At 37.8% G+C, this 22,676-nt stretch overlaps 1 protein-coding gene across 7 annotated transcripts in view; it reads right to left on the bottom strand.

Annotated features, from left to right (window-relative positions):
- PRR16 (proline rich 16) overlaps nt 1-22,676 on the bottom strand; it is a 277,946-nt gene that overhangs the window by 107,339 nt on the left and 147,931 nt on the right. For 4 of the 7 annotated variants that reach the window (XM_061150924.1, XM_061150923.1, XM_061150926.1 and 1 more), the window contains one exon: nt 619-1,989. In XM_061150924.1, coding sequence (XP_061006907.1) covers nt 1,234-1,989 — 756 coding nt within the window. In that variant the 3' untranslated portion in view covers nt 619-1,233. Of the gene's footprint in view, nt 1-618; nt 1,990-22,676 lie in introns of those variants that run through there. The other 3 variants (XR_009694121.1, XR_009694122.1, XM_061150925.1) reach the window with 2 other exon arrangements.

Genomic DNA, 22,676 nt, shown 5'->3' on the forward strand with positions numbered 1-22,676 from the left:
ATCATGAATCTAAGGGAGTAAACCCATTTCTCATTCCAGGGAAAATGACATTATCAGTCCAAATCATGGTAGTTAAGAACTGGGTAAGTATCATCTAAGCTGACAAATTAAAGAGAAGCACATTTATTGGATATTAGAAGGAAAGGATTTCCTCTCTGCCTTCTATAGAATAACAAAGAACCCTGGCGTATTTCAGCTCTGAGGGGAATCAGCTTAAGGCAAATGCTAAAAACATCCTGTTCCGGAAACATCTGTATTTTCCTGTATGGTTCTCCTATAAATGAGGGACTCCCTCAGGGAGCTTGTTGATGCAGGAGGTGAGGCATCCCACTGCTTCAGGGAGCTGGTTTATGGAGCGTCCTGGAGGCATGCTGAGAGTGAGGGGGACCTTCAAGGGCTGGCATGCACTAGATCATCCTTGAGGTGCCAAAATGGAAACACATCATATGCAAAGTGTACAGTCCTATTTAGTACCTGGATTATGATATTTAATTTGAAACATTCTGACTTATACTCACAGTGATCTCCAAACTCTGTCAGAGTTGCTATCCATTTTGATGTAAATTACCACGGGATTGAGTGAACCGCTGTTTCATTTTAAGTCCGAGGAACATTTGGTTTTGTCATTATTTACCGTTGTTTATTGACATATATTTCCACAGACCAAATCTTTCATTACATATATAGGTGAACATAGGATCATAATTGTATAGTATAGAAAATAAACCTTCTTGTATCATCCTCAGCATTTAATTAGGCAAAACTAGTGACAAACATCTTTAGAAAAAAATAATAAAATAGTCCTTTAGTATTAAAATTTCTTATTAAAAAGCATGACATCAAAGTTAAGAGTATGGCATGTTATTAATGCATATATGAGTCAGGCATGAATAAAATGAATCTAATCCCATCTCTTATAGTAAATCAAAATCTCTGAAATCTACAGTTTGTAATGGGTTAACTGAAAAAAATGATATATTTAGTTTTTTCATTATTCTGTGGTTTCTGATCATGTAACTTTTTAAACAATGAATACTCAGGATATAAACAAGGTACTGCATACTTACCAGGTGATTTTTATGTCACTCTGCTGAATGCAGGACAAATATATTTGGGCTTTTTATTGCTTGAGTAGAAAGTGCTCATTACTTATTATTTTATGTTTATAATATAGAAAAATTAAAAAAAAACCAAAAAAACAAAAAACAAAAAAATGCTTTTAAATGGCATACATCACACTGTTGTAGTGGTGGACTTCCTCAAGATCGTCTTCTGTGGTTTTGGTGCAGTGGGAGGAGGCACAGTTGCAGGTCTGAGGGGGGGGAAGCTGTTACTGTGGCTTATTCCCAGCCCCCCGTTTTCTAGTGGAAAAGGAGGGAGATGAGGGGGAAGTGGGTGGGGAGGGCCTTGGGGAGGAAGCTTTCCTGGTGGGTGGACGGGTTCGCTGTGTAAGAGGACCTCCCTGTTCTTTACGTGATACCTGGTGTCACAGTCAGGACAATAGCCATGGTATTGGACTTTTTCATTAAACCTTACTCGTTCCCGAGGCCCAGCTTGGGGGCACCTGTCTTTTTCGGGTCTGTGCATCAGAGGCTGCCCGGGAGCCTTGTCCAAGTTACTGCTGGGTTTGCAGTAGATTTCTCCGTTGGGGATTTTGGTTGGCGCCCCAGGGAAGCCTCCATTCCGCAGAAGGGTGCCATTGGTCTTTACCGGGTTGATGGGGGGCGCCACTCGCTGGGGGTCTTCACACTTCACGGGTGTCAACCGTGGAGGAGGCGCTGGAGGGTTTGGCTTTCTCAGGACCGTAAGGATGGCAGATGGGTGGGCTGGGGGCTTAATGAGGGGGGCATTGGCCTGCACTTTGATCTTCTCTATGCTGGAGGCTGTCGTCCCGCTTGAGCTACTATTCAGGGTGTCCGTCTTGGAGCTGTCAGTCATCTCATCCTCCAGCTGTAGGTCAGAGGTCAGGGTATCAATCTGGTCAACCACCTGGTAAAAAGCACAAGGGAATCCATGTTGAACAATGACCCCAAGCAAAATATACCACAAGTGTCTTCCTATTTCATAAGCAGATATGGGAACAGGGACTAATACTGAATGGTGAATTCCATTGTTCTTAAGTTTTCATTCAACAACTTTACAGAGTATCTACCAGAAAAGCACCAACTATTTGATAACATAATGATTTCACATGCCTAGAATGTGTTATTTATGTATACGTTCTATCCCTGACTCGGCTGTATCCAAAGATAAAATCTAATACAGAAACGTGACTGATTTTTAAAATTGATTTACAATATTAGTTTCAGGTGTACAATACAGTGACTTGATATTTTTATAGGTTACCCTTCATGTAAATGTGTTGTAAAATATTGGCGATATCCCCTATGCTGTACAGTATACCCTTGTAGCTTATTTATTTTGTATGTAGTAGTTGGTGCCTCTTAATCGCTTACTCCTATTTGCTCCTCCCCCACCCTTCTCCCCACTGGTTATTAAACTGATTTTAAACAGGGGAGGGGGCTTTCCTTCTGACTTACCCTGTAGAAAGCATAGGAGAACATTAATCTCATGCTAAAATGAAACAAAGCCTGATAATCTGCAAAAATCAAAACTTTTCTAGAGATTATCAGAGAACTGAGATCACAAAGTAACCAAATAAACTGAACTGTAAAGAGCTCCAAAGCCTGTGAGGGTAGACAGGACACAAAGACTGTTCCATCTGTGGCCAATCACAGGGAAAAGATGTAGTGTACAAAAGTGAGTAAAGAAAACAGCTAAGACATTACATTAATTACTCTTTAGAGTAATTAAAGGCAGAGTGTGCTATCATGACAAGTTAGAAACCTGAAGACCCCAGACACAATGTAGCCTGTTATCACTCGTGCCCCTTTTGCCATAGGCTTCTCTGAGGGCAGGCAGAGACTGCAAAGTGTTCCTCTTGGGCACAAAAACTCACCCATTTCCCAGACCCTTCTTTCTTACAAAACAGAAGCCTTCAGCACTAGGGGGATGGCAAGAAATCCTCTAACTTCTAAGACATGGGCAATGATCAGCTGCTTCGAGGCTGGAAGAAAGAGGTGTGTATGTCCTTGGAAAAGGAGGTGAAACATTCTCTTGGATCCAGGAACCTACACTACTTACATCTGCTACCACTTGGGGGAGGGATCCAAGTCACAGCCACTCAGTATATGCCAAAGACACAAGACAGAATCAGGAAATCAAGTAAGACTGCAGGCCCATCACACCACAATGCAGGATCAACCCCGAGTGTAGGAGAGTGATTGTGAAGACAGGAAAACTGGGTGGCAGAGTTCCAGGCCATGCCTTTCTAAGGCAAGTTGGGCAGGACGATCAGAGAGTCATGGAGTTAAGGAATCTAGCACCTCCTACAACCAGCTGGCTTAGAGTCTTCTCGCTATTAAGTCATGGTCTGGGATAGCCTGTGGGAAACAATCTCAGCTCAAATGCTCAATTTCAGAGCCAAGAAGTTTGACCCTCTGTCATTTACACTCTCTGAAGTCACAGATCTTAGAGACCATTCTCACAGCTGCTGTACACGTACTATTATGTTTACATGATGAAGGAAGCTACGGGTGACTTTAAAAATAATTTATTTTTAAATGGAATGAGTCCCTTCATCTCATGTTTCCATATGTAGGCTGTTTCTTCTCTTACTCAGGCTGAAGTGTGTTCAACTGTGAAGTTAGCCCTTTGACACAAGATTGGGCTCAAAATGAAGACATCATGACCAACCAGAAGGTAGAGAGGACATGGAGAATTTACTTCTTCCACAGGTGAGTCTTATGTGATTGGTTAATACCAGTACCATGAGAGCTAGGCCTTCAATTTTAGCAGATATCAGTTCCTGAATCCATTCACTTCTCTCCATCTTCCTTTCTCTGATCCCAGTCTGAACCTTGCCTCCCCTCTCAGTTCTATAATCTCAGTGATCTTTTAAAAAACTGAGTTGTATTTTTTTCATTCCCTGCTTAAAACTTTTAATACCTGCTCATTTCTTCTGTGATATGTATCAATTTAACATGGTCTCCAGGGGCTTGTAAAGTCTCAGTGTTGTTCTGGTAATTGTTGAATAATTGGTTTTTAGGGATTTGAGTCCTGATTTAAAGAGTTTGCCAATTTCCATGTGTGGACTCATGCCATGGTTAACTTTAAGTGAGTAAGGCAGCATCACTGAACATGAGACTGGGAAGAAACATGCATGGGTGTATCATTATAAAGAGCTTCCACCACACCAGCAGAATAGACATAAACTCAGGAGCACAAATACATATTAAAATGTTGTAAAATAATTAGGAATGACTAGAATCAGGCAAAAAACTTTTCTTTTTAATGTAATTTATTTAATATAGGTTTATATACTTCAGTTTTCAATAACTGTGAAACAGTTATTTCACAACTTGCTCACAGGATTTCTGAAAATAAAACAATTGGCCCTTTTTAACCAGTATTAGCACTCCTAACTACTTTCTATATGTTGTTGTTGTTGTTGTTGTTGTGTGTGTGTGTGTGTGTGTGTGTGTTAGCCATTGTCTTGTCTGAGTCTTTGCACTCCCATGGACTATAGCCCTCCAGGTTATTCTGTCTATGGAATTCTCCAGGTAAGAATACTGGATTGGGCTGCCATTCCCTTCTTCAGGGGATCTTCTCCACCCAGGGATCAAATATGAGTCTCCCGAATTGCAGGCAGATTCTTTACCATTTGAGCGATCAGTTGTTGTTGAGTTGCTAAATTGCATCCGACTCTTTGCAGCTCCACAGACTACAGCGTGCCAGGGTTTCCTGTTTTTTACTATCTCCTGGAGTTTTCACAAACTCATGTCTATTGAGTCAGTCATGCCATTCAATCATCTCATCCTCTGTTGCCCCCTCTCCTCTTACCCCCAGTCTTTACTAGCATCAGAGTGTTTTCCAGTGAGTTGGCTCTTTGTATCAGTTTGCCAAAGTATTAGAGCTTCATCTTTAGCATCAGTCCTTCCGATGAATAGTCAGGATTGATTTCCTTTAGAATTGACTAATTTGATCTTCTTGCTGTCTAAGGGACTCTCAACAGTCTTCTCCAGCACCACAGTTTGAAAGCATCAATTCTTCGACTCTCAGCCTTGTTTATGGTTCAACTCTTACACCATACACGACTACTGGAAAAACCATAGCTTCGGCTATATAGACCTTTGTTGGTAAAGTAATGTCTCTCTCTCTCTTTTTTTTCTTGTTTCTTCTCTTTAATTTGCTGTCTAGGTTTGTCATAGCTTTTCTTCCAAGAAGCAAGTGTCTTTTAATTTCATGGCTATAGTCACCATCTGCAGTGATTTTTCAGCCCAAGAAAATAAAATGTGTCACTGTTTCCACTTTTTCCCCATCTATTTGCCATGAAGTGATGTGAACAGATGCCATGATCTTAGGTTTTGAACATTGAGTTTTAAGCCAATTTTTTCACTCTCATCTTTCACCTTCATCAAGAGGCTCTTTAGTTCCTCTTCACTTTCTGCAATTAGAGTGATTATCATCTGCACATCTGAGGTTGTTGATATTTCTCCCGGCAATCTTGATTCCAATTGTGATTTATTAAGCCCGGCATTTTTCATGATGTACTCTGTATATAGCTTACATAAGCAGGGTGACAATATACAGACTTGACATACTCCTTTCCCAATTCAAAACCAGCCTATTGTTCCATGTCCAGATTTAACTGTTGTTTCTTGACCTGCATACAGACTTCTCAGGAGACAGGTCAGTGGTCTGGTATTCTCATCTCTTCAGGAATTTTCCACAGTTTCTTGTGATCCACACAGTCAAAAGCTTTAGAGTAGTCAATGAAACAGAAATAGATTCTTTTTTTTTTTTTTTTTGGAATTCCCTTGCATTTTCTATGATCCAACAGATGTTAGAATTTTATTTCTGTTTCCTCTGCCTTTTTGAAATCTAACTTGTACATCTGGAAATTCTTGGTTCACATACTGTTGAAGCCTACCTTGGGGAATTTTTAGCATTACTTTGCTAGCATATGAAATGAGTGCAGTTGTGTGGTAATTTGAACATTCCTTAGCTTTGAGAACCCGGGCTTCCCTGGTGGTTCAGAGGGTAAAGTGTCTGCCTGCAATGCGGGAGACCTGGGTTTGATCCCTGGGTTGGGAAAATCCCCTGGAGAAAGAAATGGCAACCCATTCCAGTATTCTTGCCTGGAGAACCCCATGGACAGAGGAGGCTGGTAGGCTACAGTCCATGGGGTTGCAAAGAGTTGGACACGACTGAGCAATTTCACTTTTACTTTCACTTTATTTTCAACTCTAATAATATTCCCTTTCTTTTCTCACACTTCTTGGTATTCTTTTAGATCCTCAAAATTGCCAGTCTGCTTCCCACCCTAAGACATTTGAACATACTATTTTTTCTTGAAATGCTCTGACTTCTCTTTGTCTAATTAATTCTTACTTTTTATTAAAATCTTAGCTCAGGAGTTAAACTTGTGAAGTAAAATTTTCCCCTCCTACTGGGATTTCCGTTTTTGGTCTGGTTAATTTGTTAAATATTCACAAGAAAACATTTCATTCATTCAAAGTTATCACATACTTTTTATATTATATGTTTAGTAGTAGCTGAGCATTGGAATAATGTCTTCTCTCTAGATCTCAGTCTCAGTGAGACTGAGGACCTTGTTGGTTTCTACTCTTGGATCCTAAAGACCAAATATGTGAATGGCATACAAAAGGGACTCAACAAATACTTATTGTATGAATTCATTGAGGTTGTTTCTTTGATTCAACTGTGAGCAAAAGCACTTCTTTTTCTATTTGATTTTTGAAGTGGTTACTTTAAATTCTAGAATAAAATCTAGAATAAAATTCTAGAATAAAATCAGGGGGAAACGGCTTAGCTATAAATGATGCACAGAGTTCAGTTCAGTTGCTCAATCATGTTTGACTCTTTGCAACCCCCCATGGACTGCAGCATGCCAGGCTTCCTTGTCCATCAAAAACTCCCAGAGCTTTCTCAAAGTCATGTCCATTGAGTCAGTGATGCCATCCAACCATCTCATCCTCTGTCATCCCCTTCTTCTCCTGCCTTCAATCTTTCTCAGCATCAGGGTCTTTTCCAATGAGTCAGTTCTTTGCATCAGGTGGCCAAAGTACTGGAGTTTCAGCTTCAGCATCAGTCCTTCCAATGAATATTCAGGACTGATTTCCTTTAGGATGGACTGGTTGGATCTCCTTGCAGTGCAAGGGACTCTCAAGAGTCTTCTCCAACACCACAGTTCAAAAGCATTAATTCTTCGGCCCTCAGCCTTCTTTATAATCCAACTCTCACATCCATACATGACCACTGGAAAAACCATAGCTTTGATTAGATGGACTTTTGTTGGCAAAGTAATGTCTCTGCTTTTTAAATGATGCACAGAGTAGGTATCACATTCTCTAGCTCTTGGCCAGATATCATAGAAATTCAAGTGGAAGGATACCTAAATATCATGCTAGATAGATGAACATCTTGGCTCATGTGTTCTGTGTACTCTTTAACCCAGAGTGGTTACCTACCTAAGCCTTTTATTTTCAATCTTCAGCAAAAGAGAGAAAGCTAGTCTACTGTGAGGAAAGGGAAAATGATTTTCAGAGATAAATACACTGCCTAGGGCCCTGATGTTTCAGTAGTTCCTGACTGGTTTTGGTCTGTACAGTGCTATTTCCCGAATACCTAAAAATGCCAATAGAACAACAACAAAAACCAGAAACAAGCAAAATAATGCCCTCATGGGACAGGGAATCTAGTGGAATGGCCTGACATCAATTAGGTCCTCAAACAAGTAACTGCAAAAGCACATCTGCCTCAGGTGCTTTGAAAGAGAAATACAAGCTGTTATAAGAGGAAAATAAAACCATGTGAGAAAGTGAGTGAAGCATTCCTGAAGGATGAGTTACAGTGAACTGGTAGAACAGGAATGATTCCAGAAGTCCATTTAGGAAAGAGCCTCATCAAGGTACTTGGATAGAAGAGAACCCCTGAGTGTGAGCAATTTGGAGAGGACTCGTGGCTGAAGGACACTGAGAGAGACAAGGCTGGAGAGCTGGATGGCAGCTAGGCTGCAAGAGTCCTAGTTATGTTGTGATAAAGGACTACATATTGTTAAAAGGGTTTCAGAAGTGAGAGAAGCAATATTCAAAGAGACAATGAATTCAGTTTTTCAGAACTAATTAAAGAAGTATGCAGTCTCAAGCAGGAAAGCATAAGCAAACACACAACCAGAGATAAACACCAAATATTTACACAATAACAAAATTTAGACAGATTTTCACACAAGCAATGGAAGCCTCAATAAAATTTAGAAATATGTTTCCTACTGAAAGAAATTGGATATGGAATATAGTGTAACTTTTCTGTAAAAGTGAGAGTGCAATAGACATAATCCATCAGAGATGAAAAATAATGAATGAAATAAAATTGAAAACTCATGTACACACACACACACTCAAAAAATGGGATAAAAGTTATAAAGAAATAATTCACATAAGGTAAGCTCTAAATTTTCAAAAATCATACACTCAGTCTCACGAGTAATCAAGCTAGTGCAAACTGAAGAAAAATGAGAAAGTATTTATTTTCTACTGAGTAGTTTAGGAAAAACAAACCAATCCAATGGTTCTATTTGATGATGAGGTGAATAAATGGGAACTTTGTATATTGCCAGTGGAAAGGTAAATTCGGTGCATTGGGAAACTTTTTGACAATGTCTTATAAATTGGGTGAGGTTCACACTCTATGGTATAGGTCTTCGAGGAACAAAGTCTGGACTATTCTGGAGAAATTCTAAGAGATGTGCACAGGGTTGAAAAAGCACAAGGATAGTTCTTATATTTTTTTTTTTTCTTTTTTGGTTTGTTTTGCCATGGCAAAAAATTGGAAGCAACCTAAATATCTGTTAGTAAGTGATAAGGTAAGTAAATATAAACTAGTTCAAATGAATTAAATATAGCTATACGTATCAACAGTGATAAATCTCAAAAACCTTCAGTTGAGGGCAAAGATGTTAAAAAAAATCCACTAAAAGTATAATACATACTGTTTATATGTAGAAGCACAGATATTTTAGTTTATACAACATGAAATATATGATATACATTAAGTTTAGGCAAGAAGGAAGAGGAAAGACTGTCAGGAGACATCAGCGACATAGATGAAATTTTTTTTTAAAAACTTCATATAAAGTAATTATGATAAAGTGTTAACATTTGTTAAGTTCAGGTTATATTTGATATAGTATTTATTTTATGTCATGTGTAAAATCTTTTATAATTGAAGATAAAATAAATATTTATCACTACTTAAATAAATTTAGAAAGAAATAGAAGTATTTCTTACAGCTGCCATGTGGAGAACACATTGAAGGATGCTGAAGTTTATTTACTTGGCGAGTTAGAGGATATTGCAGCCAAGTGAAAGATGAATAAATTAACCAGACAAGGAATACACTGTATCCTTATAATTACACTTCTATGTTTTGCTAACAGAATTTCAAAGTATCATATTGCAACTAAAGGAATTATAACCACAGGCATGATGGAATTAAGGGGAAAACAAAATAAAAGAAAGGAGGACTAGAGAGACATGCTGCAGATATTGAGAGGTGAGACGGCAGCATGACATCAATCAAAAATATAAGAACATCCACACCTAAACATCAGGAGCAAAGGAGAAATGTGTATCTCAAACTTGAAACTGAGTCATCTTTCTGAGTGGAATCTATTTATGGGAGTGAAACAGCAAGACTTAAAGAAAGGATAATGCATTTAGTGATCCCAGAAAGTTTTCTTTCTTGTTGGAAAATAAATATAAAGGTTATAAACTTGCTTAAAGATTCTTACTAAAATTTGAACCATTTTTTGAGAGAGAAGGCAGTATATGATTTTGAAGGTATTTTGTTGTTTTGCTTTTGTAATATTTATTTAAGTGGCAATTTATACCCTTTTCTCTGAAAGTAAATAAGATTTAAAAATAACAGGAATCATAATTCATCATCAAGCCTGATCAACAGAAAATAAGCTAAAACTATAATGCAATTTTTCTTCTTTTTATCTGGGATCAATTGGGTTTGACAAATATTTATTGTACAAATATTATTAATCTGTTACTATATGAGACACTGAGGATTAAAAAATGAGGCTTCTAGTTTAATAGATACTGATCATATGGACGGACTTAGTGCTTTCCTTTGCAAATCATATTCAAATGAGAGTAAAAAATAAAACAGTAATAAATTCAGAAAATCTTCTCAGACTGTGGTCTAAGTGCGATCAGAGATTTTTATAAGTACATGAAAGCGAAAGCGTTAGTCGCTCAGTTGTGTCCAACTCTTTGTGATCCCATGGTAGCCCTCCAGGCTCCTCTGTCCATGGGATTCTCCCAGCAAGAATACTGGAATGGACTGCCATTCCCTTCTCCAGGGATCTTCTCAACCCAGGGATTGAACCTGGGTCTCCAGCATAGCAGGCGGGTTCTTTACCATCTGAGCCACCAGGGAAGCTCGTGTGAATACTTGAGTGAATTAATAAAAAGGTGGTAAAAGCACTGATGGAGTCCCTGAAGGATTCCAAACTTGAAAATGAAATAGAGACAGTAGGAATGAGAAATAATGCAAAATTTAGGGTGTGAAATTGCTGAGTGACTATCTTTCACAATGGAAAAAAGTTTGTGTCAAATGGTGTGACAAGACTGGCAATGTGCTAATAGCTTACATCCTAAAGATAAACTGAAATTCTTGCTGTAAAGAAACTGAACAATGTCTCTGGATAAGAAAGCCCTAAAATGTGGTTGGTAGCATCTTAAAACAAAGCTCTTCTCCTCTATTATTATCACAATAATAATATTAAGTTCTCCCATTGGGAAGGTGGTAGAAATGAGGCAAGAGCAGCTAGCTTGTCTTCTAAAGTACTGCATGCCCATCTGACATATTCACAATCTTCAGTCAGCATCCTGCCTTTTCCTGCATGTAGGAGAGGCTGATAAAACATCTTAATAATGCCAACATCACAAAATAGAAGGACGAAGATGAATGAACAGATCAATATTAAGATAAAGTGATAAAGTGGCCATTATTAGTTAATTAAGAGAACCTTGTAGTAATTTTAATTAATGTACTAGGAGAAGTTTGAGAATACATTGCGGCTAAAAAAATAATACAATGTTATAAAAGAAGAGACATAAAATAAGACACATTTGAAGTATAAAACATAAATATAAATGTAAAGAGATATTTTTAAGAAAATCTAAAAGAATCTAAGAAATATTCCTAATCATAAATCAAAAATATTTTAAGGAAAATATAAGAAAAGATTTAAAGGCATGGAACACAAGAAAATCAATGCTGCAGCTTCAAAGACTGGGAAGTTCTAGTAAAAAAAGGGGGAAAAGAGAAAAAAAAATGTGGGATTGCAATAATTTAAAAAAAATAAAGAAAAAAATTTCACAGTTGACAATACTAGGAGTTTCAGATGGAAAGAGTCAACTGAGTGCTAATCAGGATGAATGAAAAAGAAAACAGTCAACCACTTACCAAATAAATACAGAAAACCCAGAAAGAGGTGATAATTAAATAATCATCACAGTGTCTTCTGGATGAGTGGAGGATGAAAGACATCTTACCAGTAACCTCCAAAGGTCTGCGGCAAAAATAATTTTAACCCTGATTCTATAGTAACTAAATCAACAATTTATTATAATGAAAAATTAAAATGTTCAGGTATTAGGACAATTTACTTCTCTTGTGTCTGTGCTTCAAAAGTTAAGGATATTCTATAGCTCAGTAAAATGGAATCCAAGAAAGGAGGAAAGCACAGGATGCAAGAAACATAATTAACACAGAAGTGTGAAAACAAATACAAAAAAATTCAAGAATGATAACTATACTAGAGTCCCCAAAGTGATTATTCTAAGCTAAAAGGGGAAATCAGAAGCCTTCAAGAAAAAATAATGAATTATATTCAACAGTCATATTACTGAAAAGCAGTCAGCACATTCAGTTCGGTTCAGTTCAGTTCAGTCACTCAGTCGTGTCCGACTCTTTGCGACCCCATGAATCGCAGCATGCCCGGCCTCCCTGTCCATCACCAACTCCCGGGGTTTACTCAAACTCATGTCCATCAAGTCAGTGATGCCATCCAGCCATCTCATCCTCTGTCGTCCCCTTCTCCTCCTGCCCCCAACCCCTCCCAGCATCAGGGTCTTTTCCAATGAGTCAACTCTTCGCATCAGGTGGCCAAAGTATTGGAGTTTCAGCTTCAGCATTAGTCCTTCCAATAATCACCCAGGACTGATCTCCTTTAGGATGGACTGGTTGGATCTCCTTGCAGTCCAAGGGACTCTCAAGAGTCTTCTCCAACACCACAGTTCAAAAGCATCAATTCTTCAGTGCCCAGCTTTCTTCACAGTCCAACTCTCACATCCATACATGACCACTGGAAAAACCATAACCTTGACTAGATGGACCTTTGTTGGCAAAGTAACGTCTCTGCTTTTTAATATGCTATCTAGGTTGGTCATAACTTTCCTTCCAAGGAGTAAGCGTCTTTTAATTTCATGGCTGCAATCGCCATCTGCAGTGATTTTGGAGCCTGAAAAAATAAAGTCTGACACTGTTTCCACTGTGATAGGGAAAAGAAAACTATTGCAGTGGGTGATGAGTATAATGTGTGTAAAAAGAGAAACCATTTGAAACTTGAGTTCTCTTTTGAAAAGTTCAGGTTTAGAAATATAGGTGTAAATTTATTTCTTTGTGAGTTCATTAGCAGTGTTTCATTCTACTTTTATTATTGAGATGGTTACTGAATGAAAGGAATGTTTCTTTGTGAATATTTAACAAATATTTTGTGGCACTATCCAAAAAGTGCATTCAGTTAGCTCCTTGACAGAGGATGCACATGGACATACATATTTTAGTAGGTTAATTTCTTTTTAAGTCAAATTGTTTTATAGCCATGGAATGAACAGTATGTAGAAAGTCCAGGTCTAAATATAAAACTCTAGATATGATTTATCCAAAAATGTTAATTGGTCTTGGCAGCCTTGGAAAATTACACACGTATCAGTTTATCACAAATAACAATTTATGTTATTTAAAGCACTTGATCCAAAATTAGTAACTACAATTTGCAGAACGAAGATGTTTAATTTTTTTTAGCTTATAATACAATAGTAACTGGTTTCATTTAAATCATTTCCTCATAGAACTGCAAGCATTTTTGAGGGGCTATTGGAGGAAGTAGAAATCCCCCAAATTATCACACACAGTTTTTAAATTTCATATACCCACATGCTTATTGTTTAGAATAAAGAAACATAAGACAAATGAGAACCAAGGAATTAAGTGCTATTAACGCACAGCTCAGCTCTAATGTACTAGCTGTAATGATCATTTCATGTAAGTCTCACGTTTACTTTCCTGTTAGTTTTAGTGAGTATTTACAACTTTTCTTTCCTCTGTAACAAATATTACCCACAGACTATGACAGTTGAAACACGTTGCTAACTTTAATTTCTGTTTTCATAAAATACCTTGTTATTTTAACAGGCAATATGCTTGTACTAAGGTTTCTTGTAAAATGTGGAAAAGGAAACATCCCTCATCACAATTGCTTCAGCAGCTTAATAGATGTAAAAGACTCATCCTCTTGCCTTTTGTGAGTACACACATCAAAATGATTCCATTATGTTAATAATGTAAAGGAGGAAGCTGTAACTCACGATAATGGACCTGTAAACTTAGCACATGCTTATAGCTCTCAATCTCTAATAACTTTCTGTATTTGTAAAAGTGCAAATGAATAAACTCAGATTGTGCATTACATTCCTTACTGATGATAAACTAGCTCAATAAAAAGTATTCTGTAAGCATCATGAGTAAAGTTGTAAGAATAAAATTCTTCTCTATCCAACCCATTGTCTCTTTCATTTAATCCAGTTTTTGCATTGCAGCCAGACAGCGCTTTCCTTAAATCTGTACATATAACATAAATGATTAAGCCTTAAGTAGTTTCCTATTGCTCTTTGGATAAAGACTAAATACTTAATAAAAACATGATCTGGGTCCTGCTTTGTACATCAGTCTGCCCCATGCCCCTGCTTTTTCTATTTCGTTCTGTGCTTAGAAGATGCTAAGCTGGATCTTTGAGTAAGTCATCCTCCACCAAGACATGGTTATTCTTCACTGTCTGTACAAAACACACACACTCATAGGCACACATATCCATTTCCTTATCCTTCAAAAATTAACCCTTATTTCTCCTCTTCAAGGAAAGCTTCCAGATAGCCCTGAAGTCCTGCAACCCAGCCTAGAGATCCTGCATCTGTGCTTCACAGTATGAAATGCACTAACAAAGTGATGGATCATGTAAATAGCTCTTTAATGCCAGTCTCCATGGTGAAAATGTAAGGACCCAGAGGGCAGAGCATCCTGTGCCATTATGCATCAAACAAAATATATATTAAATGAAAAAATCATAACATAAGTAAAGCAAAGATACTATAACAAAATACTTTTATATTAGGTTGCTATTGCTTATGGTTTGATGTATATTTGTAAACTTTTGAGGTGATGGATTCAGGTTGGAAATAAACTAAGTTCATGAGACTGCTAATCTATTTCTCTTTTTTTTTTTTCCATTTATTTTTATTAGTTGGAGGCTAATTACTTTACAATATTGTAGTGGTTTTTGTCATACATTGACATGAATCAGCCATGGATTTACATGTGTTCCCCATCCCGATCCCCCCTCCCACCTCCCTCTCCACCCGATCCCTCTGGGTCTTCACAGTGCACCAGCCCTGAGCACTTGTCTCATGCATCCAACCTGGGCTGGTGATCTGTTTCACCCTTGATAGTATACATGTTTTGATGCTGTTCTCTCTAAACATCCCACTCTCGCCTTCTCCCACAGAGTCCAAAAGTCTGTTCTGTACATCTGTGTCTCTTTTTCTGTTTTGCATATAGGGTTATTGTTACCATCTTTCTAAATTCCATATATATGCGTTAGTATTCTGTATTGGTCTTTATCTTTCTGGCTTACTTCACTCTGTATAATGGGCTCCAGTTTCATCCATCTCATTAGACCTGATTCAAATGAATTCTTTTTAATGGCTGGGTAATATTCCATGGTATATATGTACCACAGCTTCCTTATCCATTCGTCTGCTGATGATCTATTTCTTATCTTAAAAATATAAGGTATTTTCTATTAGAGGAAAGACCCTGCAATGATATATTAAAGTACATTTGCAAGATTACTAAAAGATATCATTTAGCAATATCAGTATTAAAACATTTATATACACATTAAAATGAAACTTTAACATATGTTTTTACTTTTTATCAGACACTGAATTTACTATATAACATAAGGGAAAAGAAAGTTTGTAACTTAGACTAATATTTGTCCATGTTATCTTAGAATCTATATGAATATTAAATTACTTGTCAAAAATTCATCAGAAAAAATCTATTACTCCTTTCTTGATATCTCAAACACATAATTACAGAAATGACAGCATTTATTGAACTTTCAATATTACTAGAAATGCTGATATTGATAACACAGCTGGATTTGAAGGCATGACACTTGGACATAATTACAATTTGGGCTCTCATTAGCTGTATGATGGTGAAACCGGGTCTGCCTTCCTAATATTAGTTCTCCCACATTGTTAATTAAAAGAAAAAAGATGAAAGAAAGAAAAATTGTCTGTGGTATCTGTGTACCTATAAGAGTATGATTACATATAAAATGATTTGAGAGGAGAGAGGAAGAACAGTTAATTCTGCCAGAGAGGGAGAAACAATGCCAGAAATAGGAGTATTAAGCTTCCCTGGTGGCTTAGCTGGTAAAGAATCTGCCTGCAATGCGGGAGACCTGGGTTTGATCCCTGGAGAAGAGAATGGCTACCCACTCGCCTGGAGTATTCTTGCCTGGAGAATTCTATGGACAGAGGAGCCTGGCGGGCTACAGGCCATGGGGTCCCAAAGAGTCAGACACTGCTGAGCAACTAACATACTTTGGAAGGACCAGGTAGAAAAAGGACCAGGCTCCTCCATCCATGGAATTTTCCAGGTAAGAGTACTGGAGTGGGTTGCATTTCCTTCTCTAGAGGATCGTCCCAACCCAGGAATCGAACCCAGGTCTCCTGCATTGCAGGCAGACGCTTTACCATCTGAGCTACCAGGGAAGCCCTAAAAAGTAAAGGAAAGGAGGTTTGAAAATCAATTGAGATTTCCAGTAGAAAGCTGTCCAATGTGGTAGACTGAAAGGGGTATGGTTTGTGCATGTGTGCTGTGTGTGTGTTGACACACATTTGAGGGCATGTTTAATAGACGAAGAGACAAACTAGGAAAAGTAGAAAGTATATAGAGACAGAAAAAAATGGGATGCAGGTGAGGAAGTGCTGCAAACCAAAGCGTCTTCAACACCATGCTAAATATTATAAGTTGGCCTTTACTTGAAAGTTAAAGGCAAAGTTGAAACAGAAAAGTGATGTGAGCAACTATGATTGCATAGAGCCCTGAGAGAGTGGAAAGACAGTGCCATAAAACAAGTTATTAAAAATGATTAGTCTTGTCATAAGTAAACCTAGGGAAAATTATTGAAAATGATGCAAATGGGAAGGTTACATTATTTTTGCATTAGTGAAAAAAAATATGAAAATCTCTAAAGCCCATCTTTAGAATGTCTTTCCCAACTTGAAAATATCTAGTCTAACTCAATTATGGTGAAAGCATGTGGGGCATTATCCTTGGTTTAATAAAGGTATGGAAGCATAATGATATCCCCCCTTGTGCCCGAGTTTTACTCCATTCTTAATGGAGTAAAGGGAGTTTCATTTTTAAATATAACACCTTCATGTCTGATTTAATGAGCCAGAATACTTGAGATGAAAGAGAGGGGATTTAAAATTTGGAATTCTTTTATAATAGGCTTCTCAAGCATCTATCTTCATTGTCACAGGCCTCGAGAGATATTTTATAAAAAATAATTTACACATAATTTGAAATACAACAAAAAATCTTACCACAGAGAGTCAACAGCCATTTAAATCTGCTAGGACTTTGAAAATTGATGTTTCACAGCTCTCATTTTGTTGAAAAATATGTGAAAGACTTTAGCATGGATTTGTTTTTTACAAGAATGGAGTATTCATAAAAAAAGCTATTCCTACTGTTTAGTACTAAAAAAAAGGTATGCAAAGGTACTATAAATACACATGTTCTATATAGGTATTAAAATTAATGAAATGTAGAATATTTTTCTAATACTTTTAAAATGTTAAGGCAATGAACATATGAAAACTTATCCTGTCTGTGAGTTTGAACTATTGACTACTTTTCACTTACTAAATTATAAAACAGTACCTTACCAATATACCTCAAACATTATATTTTATGTACAGTCAGGATAAGATTCTTGCATACTTTTTATACTATGACCACATTTAAATTTTTGCCTTTAACCAGGTAAACTTTGGTTGCCATATAAACTTCACTGTTTATCTTAATAATTATGTTTTCATTGGTTAAAAAATATATATATACATATGAACTGATGTGAAGAGCTGACTCAAATATTTAAGACCCTGATGCTGGGAAAGATTGAGGGCAGGAGGAGAGAGGGATGACAGAGGATGGGATGGTTGGATGGCATCACCAACTCAATCGACATGAGTTTGGGTGGACTCTGGAAGTTGGTGATGGACAGGGAGGCCCGGCATGCTGAGGTTCATGGGGTTGCAGAGTCAGACACAACTGAGCGACCGAACTCATACTGACATATATATATATATATATGTGAAAGCCCTCTAGTGGCCAAAATTGTAGATAGTTCTACTGTATTTGGGCTTCCTAGGTGGTGCTATTGGTAAAGAACTTGCCTACCAATGCAGGAGAAGTAAGAGACTCGAGGTTCTATCCCCGGGTCAGGAAGATCCCTTGGAAGAGGGCATGGCAACCCACTCCAGTATTCTTGCCTGGAGAATTCCATGGACAGAGGAGCCTGGTGGGCCACAGTCCATGGGATTGCAAAGAGTCAGATGTGACTGACTGACCAGCACACACACACTACTCTACTTGGTCAAATTCTCTATTGTTTAAAAAACAGGGAGACTTCCCTGGGAGTGCAGTGGTTGGGACTCTAAGCTTCCAATGCAGGGGGCACAGGTTCGGTTCCTGGTCAGGGACCTAGTGTCCTTCATACCATGTGGCATGGCCAATAAACAAATAAACAAAGAAATAAAAATTATTAGCCTATTTGTTACATTGCTAATCTAAAACCCAGGAATACTGTTTCTTCTTTCAAAACTACACTTTCTTTTTTACCAGGGTCTAAATTAATGAAAAGGTGGAATAAGGAATTTTTTTAAAATATGCCATATAATACAAAATTATGAGGCAGTGTGAATAAAATGTGCTGAAATTTCAAAGTTTAACTAGCGGAAAAAATTAGATTTTGTATATGGATTTAGAACACATATAATCCAAGAATTAGAGGATGATGACTAAATATTCCAGGTAATTTGTAGTATCTAGCCATTTAGACATTTTTTTTTTTTCCAGAAGGCTGGTGTTAACCATATGTTTACATAATAACGATGTGAATAATATGTTTACATTAAATAATGATGTAAAATAATTATGTTTACATAATAACGATGAGGAATGCTTATAAAGCAATGTAGCACTTTCAGATATACCACAAAAACAGAGTTGTCAAATTTAACTGAGGAAGGCATGTGAGTACACTGCAGTAAAGAAGGGAATTATGGTGGACAGTAGAAGACATGATTGTCTAAAGGGAACACAAAGAGGGCACTGTCTTGACCTTTTTGAAAGATTTCAAGAGAGGAGAGAAGACTGACTTGTATATAAAGTTTACAGACTTTTGAAACATACACACACCAAGATCATACAAACCAAATCTGTACACAGGGGTTAACCAGCTTACACCACAGCATTTTGAGAGCCCCAGCACAAGAGACTCTATGTCATTATACCAGTCCAATTTAGAACTAGTCTCTTTTTGCACCTTTGAGAAAACCTTTAGACAAACGGTTTTGAAAATGAATATACGCGGATTAGCCTTAAGCAATAAATGAGGGCATCTTACTTGCTGCAGGGCCAGTTTAGCTCTTAAAGCATTCTTTTAACCTTTCATTGCCTCATTTCATGTAGAAAGAAGTGCCCATTGAGTTATTCTTCCCAGTACCAAGCAGATCTTACGGAAGACAAGGATTTGTCTAGCTGACGATAACATTTGTTAGTTTAATGCATGCTTCACTAGTTAAGAGTTAATTTTTTTAAAGTAAATCAAGTCCCCAACTTCAATGTTTATTATTACTAAACAAAATTCAACTGTAGTCCACTTCAGAAGATGTAGCAACATGAGGTTGTCATTGCATGTTACCAAAGGACTTTTTATTACAAGCTGTTTCAAAGCATTGCTCAGCAAATAGTGCCAATACACAGATAGTTCACTTAGAGTCAGTGGTCAAAAATAATACAGTAATAATCCAGCTCTCTAAAATATAAGGGGAGTACTCTACAAGGATGTGAATGTGTATATTAGAGAGCTAAGAGTATTTTAGAATCTCCTTCCTCATTAACAAAGAAAAGGAAAAACAGTAAAAATCCTTAATTTCATAAACAAAATAAATAAATATGTAAATAAAGAGGCACAATTCACAGTCTTAAATTTGAAACACTGTAAGCAAAAGAAGTATAATTTAACTCAAGTCAGTACAGATCTTTAAGCTGGTCGTAGTACCTCAGGATGGTACCAGTGAAGTTGACAATAGTCTTCAAGTTTTCAAATTTGTGTCAAATATGAAAAAAATAGATGTGGACTCTGAGTGGGCAGAACTGTAGAAGAGAGGATAGTGAAACAAAAGGGGCTGAACTGTAGGAATAATACAAAAAGGGCCAATGCAAAAGCCTTGAATGCAGCAGTATTACGAAACAGAACACGACATTTACCTGTTCTAAAAAGGAAGAGCAACAACTGCAAGATCCCTCTTCACCCTTCTCTTGCCCCCACTGCCCTGGCCCTCAAGCTATAGAACTGTGATTAGAACAAGAAATAAGCTCAGCTTCACACTGGGGCTTGCTTGGGAAGATAAGTCAGACTTAAGACATTCTAGGAACATAGTTAGGAAAAGTCACCCATACTACTTGAGGCCCAATGGAAGTTCAAAGCAGAGCTACTTAAATTAAGCAAGACAAAAAGAACTGGCATGGTGATTCTATAAGCACAATTATGGCAAGAAAAGAAAAGAATCAAAAGACTACATTATGCAAATGACAGGTAAAGAAACTCATTTTAGAAGAAATTTGCCCTGAGTGCTTTCCATGCTAAAGAAACACTCTGTGAAATAAAATAAACAAACAACAAAAGAATAAAACAGAAAAGGAATTGAAGACCCAAAGAAACATGGTGCATTTTCAAACACAACCATTACCAAACTCACAAGTGAAATGCAAACAGCAAGCTAGAGAACAGACATGAATGCAGTGCAATTACTGACAAAAAGGGAAAGCTTGACATGATCTCTGTGACTGCAGAAAGGAGAATCTGGAGTTTCAAATAGGCTTGTTTGGAATATTTTCAGCATCTGGGGTAAAACTAAAATACCATACAATGAAATATTAAATAATTGTAATTTCAAGCTAATAAACTATTTTTAAATGTTTACAGAATTTCTGGACAACTCAGCATCCACGTCAGAGAAAGGCAGAGAAGACTGGACAAGCTCCAGCCCCCAGGCTCTAACCCGGGCCCATCACTCTCCTTTTCCCACCCTAGTGTTCCTTACACCATGAGTACCTCAAATACATGTGTGCATACCCCAGGCCATACTTCCAAACTCTGTCCAGTCTCTACAAATAGTCAATATTTTACCAATATTTATTTAAATATTTGAATAATATTTATTAAAGATAAATAAGTCTGTGTGTGCTTAGTCACTCAGTCGTGTCTGACTCTCTTTGCGACCTCATGGGCTGTATGTAGCCCGCCAGGCTCCTCTGTCCATGGGATTCTCCAGGCAAGAATACGGAAGTGGGTTGCCATTCCCTCCTCCAGGGGATATTCCCAATCCAGAGACTGAACCCAGGTCTCCCGCTTTGCAGGTGGATTCTTTACCATCTGAGCCACCAGGGAAGCCCAAGAATACTGGGGTGGGTAGCCTATCCCTTCTCCAGGGAATCTTCCTGACCCAGGGATCAAACCGGGGTCTCCTGCATTGCAGGCGGATTCTTCACCAGCTGAGCTACCAGGGGAGCCCCAAATAAGTCTAAAGATACATCAGTGGTGTGGTCTATATTCAGAAAGCTATAGGAAGCTACCACATTCCTTGAAATGTGTTTGGAGCTCATGGGAGAAGAATTCCAGAATCTAGGGTGTTGCAGTATGTTCCACATGGGAAATATGGACTCTGATTGCACATGGCTGCTTGGTCTCCTGCAGCAGATAGAGGGGGGTGGGGTTGGGGAGCTCTAATGTACGGAGTTCAAGGCAGGAGTCTGTCTTGCTCAGATCTAAAGATAGTGTTGACTGCAGAAATTAGAAAATAACAGTAACTGCAGAGGAAATTCAAAGTTGATATGCGGCACAGAGAATATTGGTTTTCCTAGGAAGTAAACATTATTATGGAACAGAAGGAATAACACACTCAAAATGCTTAATTTCTCTGAAAGGAAGAAACTACCGAATTTGGGTGTTAAACTATGCAATATGCTTCAGTGAAATCTGTTGGTGAATGATTACCACTAAGGAATATCCAGCATTTTAAGGATAGACATCAAGGAGAAGTTGCAAGTTAAATGCAAGGAAGAAAAATCTGGTATCAGAAAAGTCTGGTATCAGCCTTTACCAGGGCATCAAACAGAGGAGGGAAAAGCAGTATATACAAAGTTCTGAGGGAAAGAAAGTGTGAGCCAAGAATGTCATTCTCAGCCAAGTTGCTATGCAAGTATAAAGATAACAGACGTAACAACCTCATATCTCAAGTACCCAAAATAGATAGCAAACATCAAAATTCACCAGTCCAAAAGATGGAGGGGAAGGCTGTGATGAAAGTGAAAGCCTTAGTTGTTCAGTCCTTTCCAACTCTTTGCGACCCCATGGACTGCAGCCCGCAAGGCTCCTCTGTCCATGAAATTTCCCAGGCATGAATACTGGAGTGGGTTGCCATGCCCTCCTCCAGGAGATCTTCCCAACTCAGGGATCAAACCCGGGTCTTCTGCATTGCAGGCAGATTTTTTACTGTCTGAGCCACCAGGCATTAGCTCAGTATTCCACGGCCAGGTCCACACATTTTGAAGGACAAAAGTACATTCAGTTCAGTTCAGTTCAGTCACTCAGTCATGTCCGACTCTTTGAGACCCCATGGAATGCAGCATGCCAGGCTTCCCTGTCCATTACCAACTCCCGGAGTTTACTCAAAATCGTGTCTATCAAGTCAGTGATGCCATCCAACCATCTCTTTCTCTGTTGTCATTACCAGAATATTAAAAAAAAATTTTTTTTAAAGTACAGTACCAGAATATTAAAAAAAAAAAGTCCTTCAATATAGAGACAATGGACAGAGATTCTCAAGAATATAAAAACACACAGATTACAAGATCTCTTGAATAC

Source organism: Dama dama, chromosome 9 (assembly GCF_033118175.1).
Source record: "Dama dama isolate Ldn47 chromosome 9, ASM3311817v1, whole genome shotgun sequence".
In the NCBI taxonomy this organism is placed as follows: domain Eukaryota; kingdom Metazoa; phylum Chordata; class Mammalia; order Artiodactyla; family Cervidae; genus Dama; species Dama dama.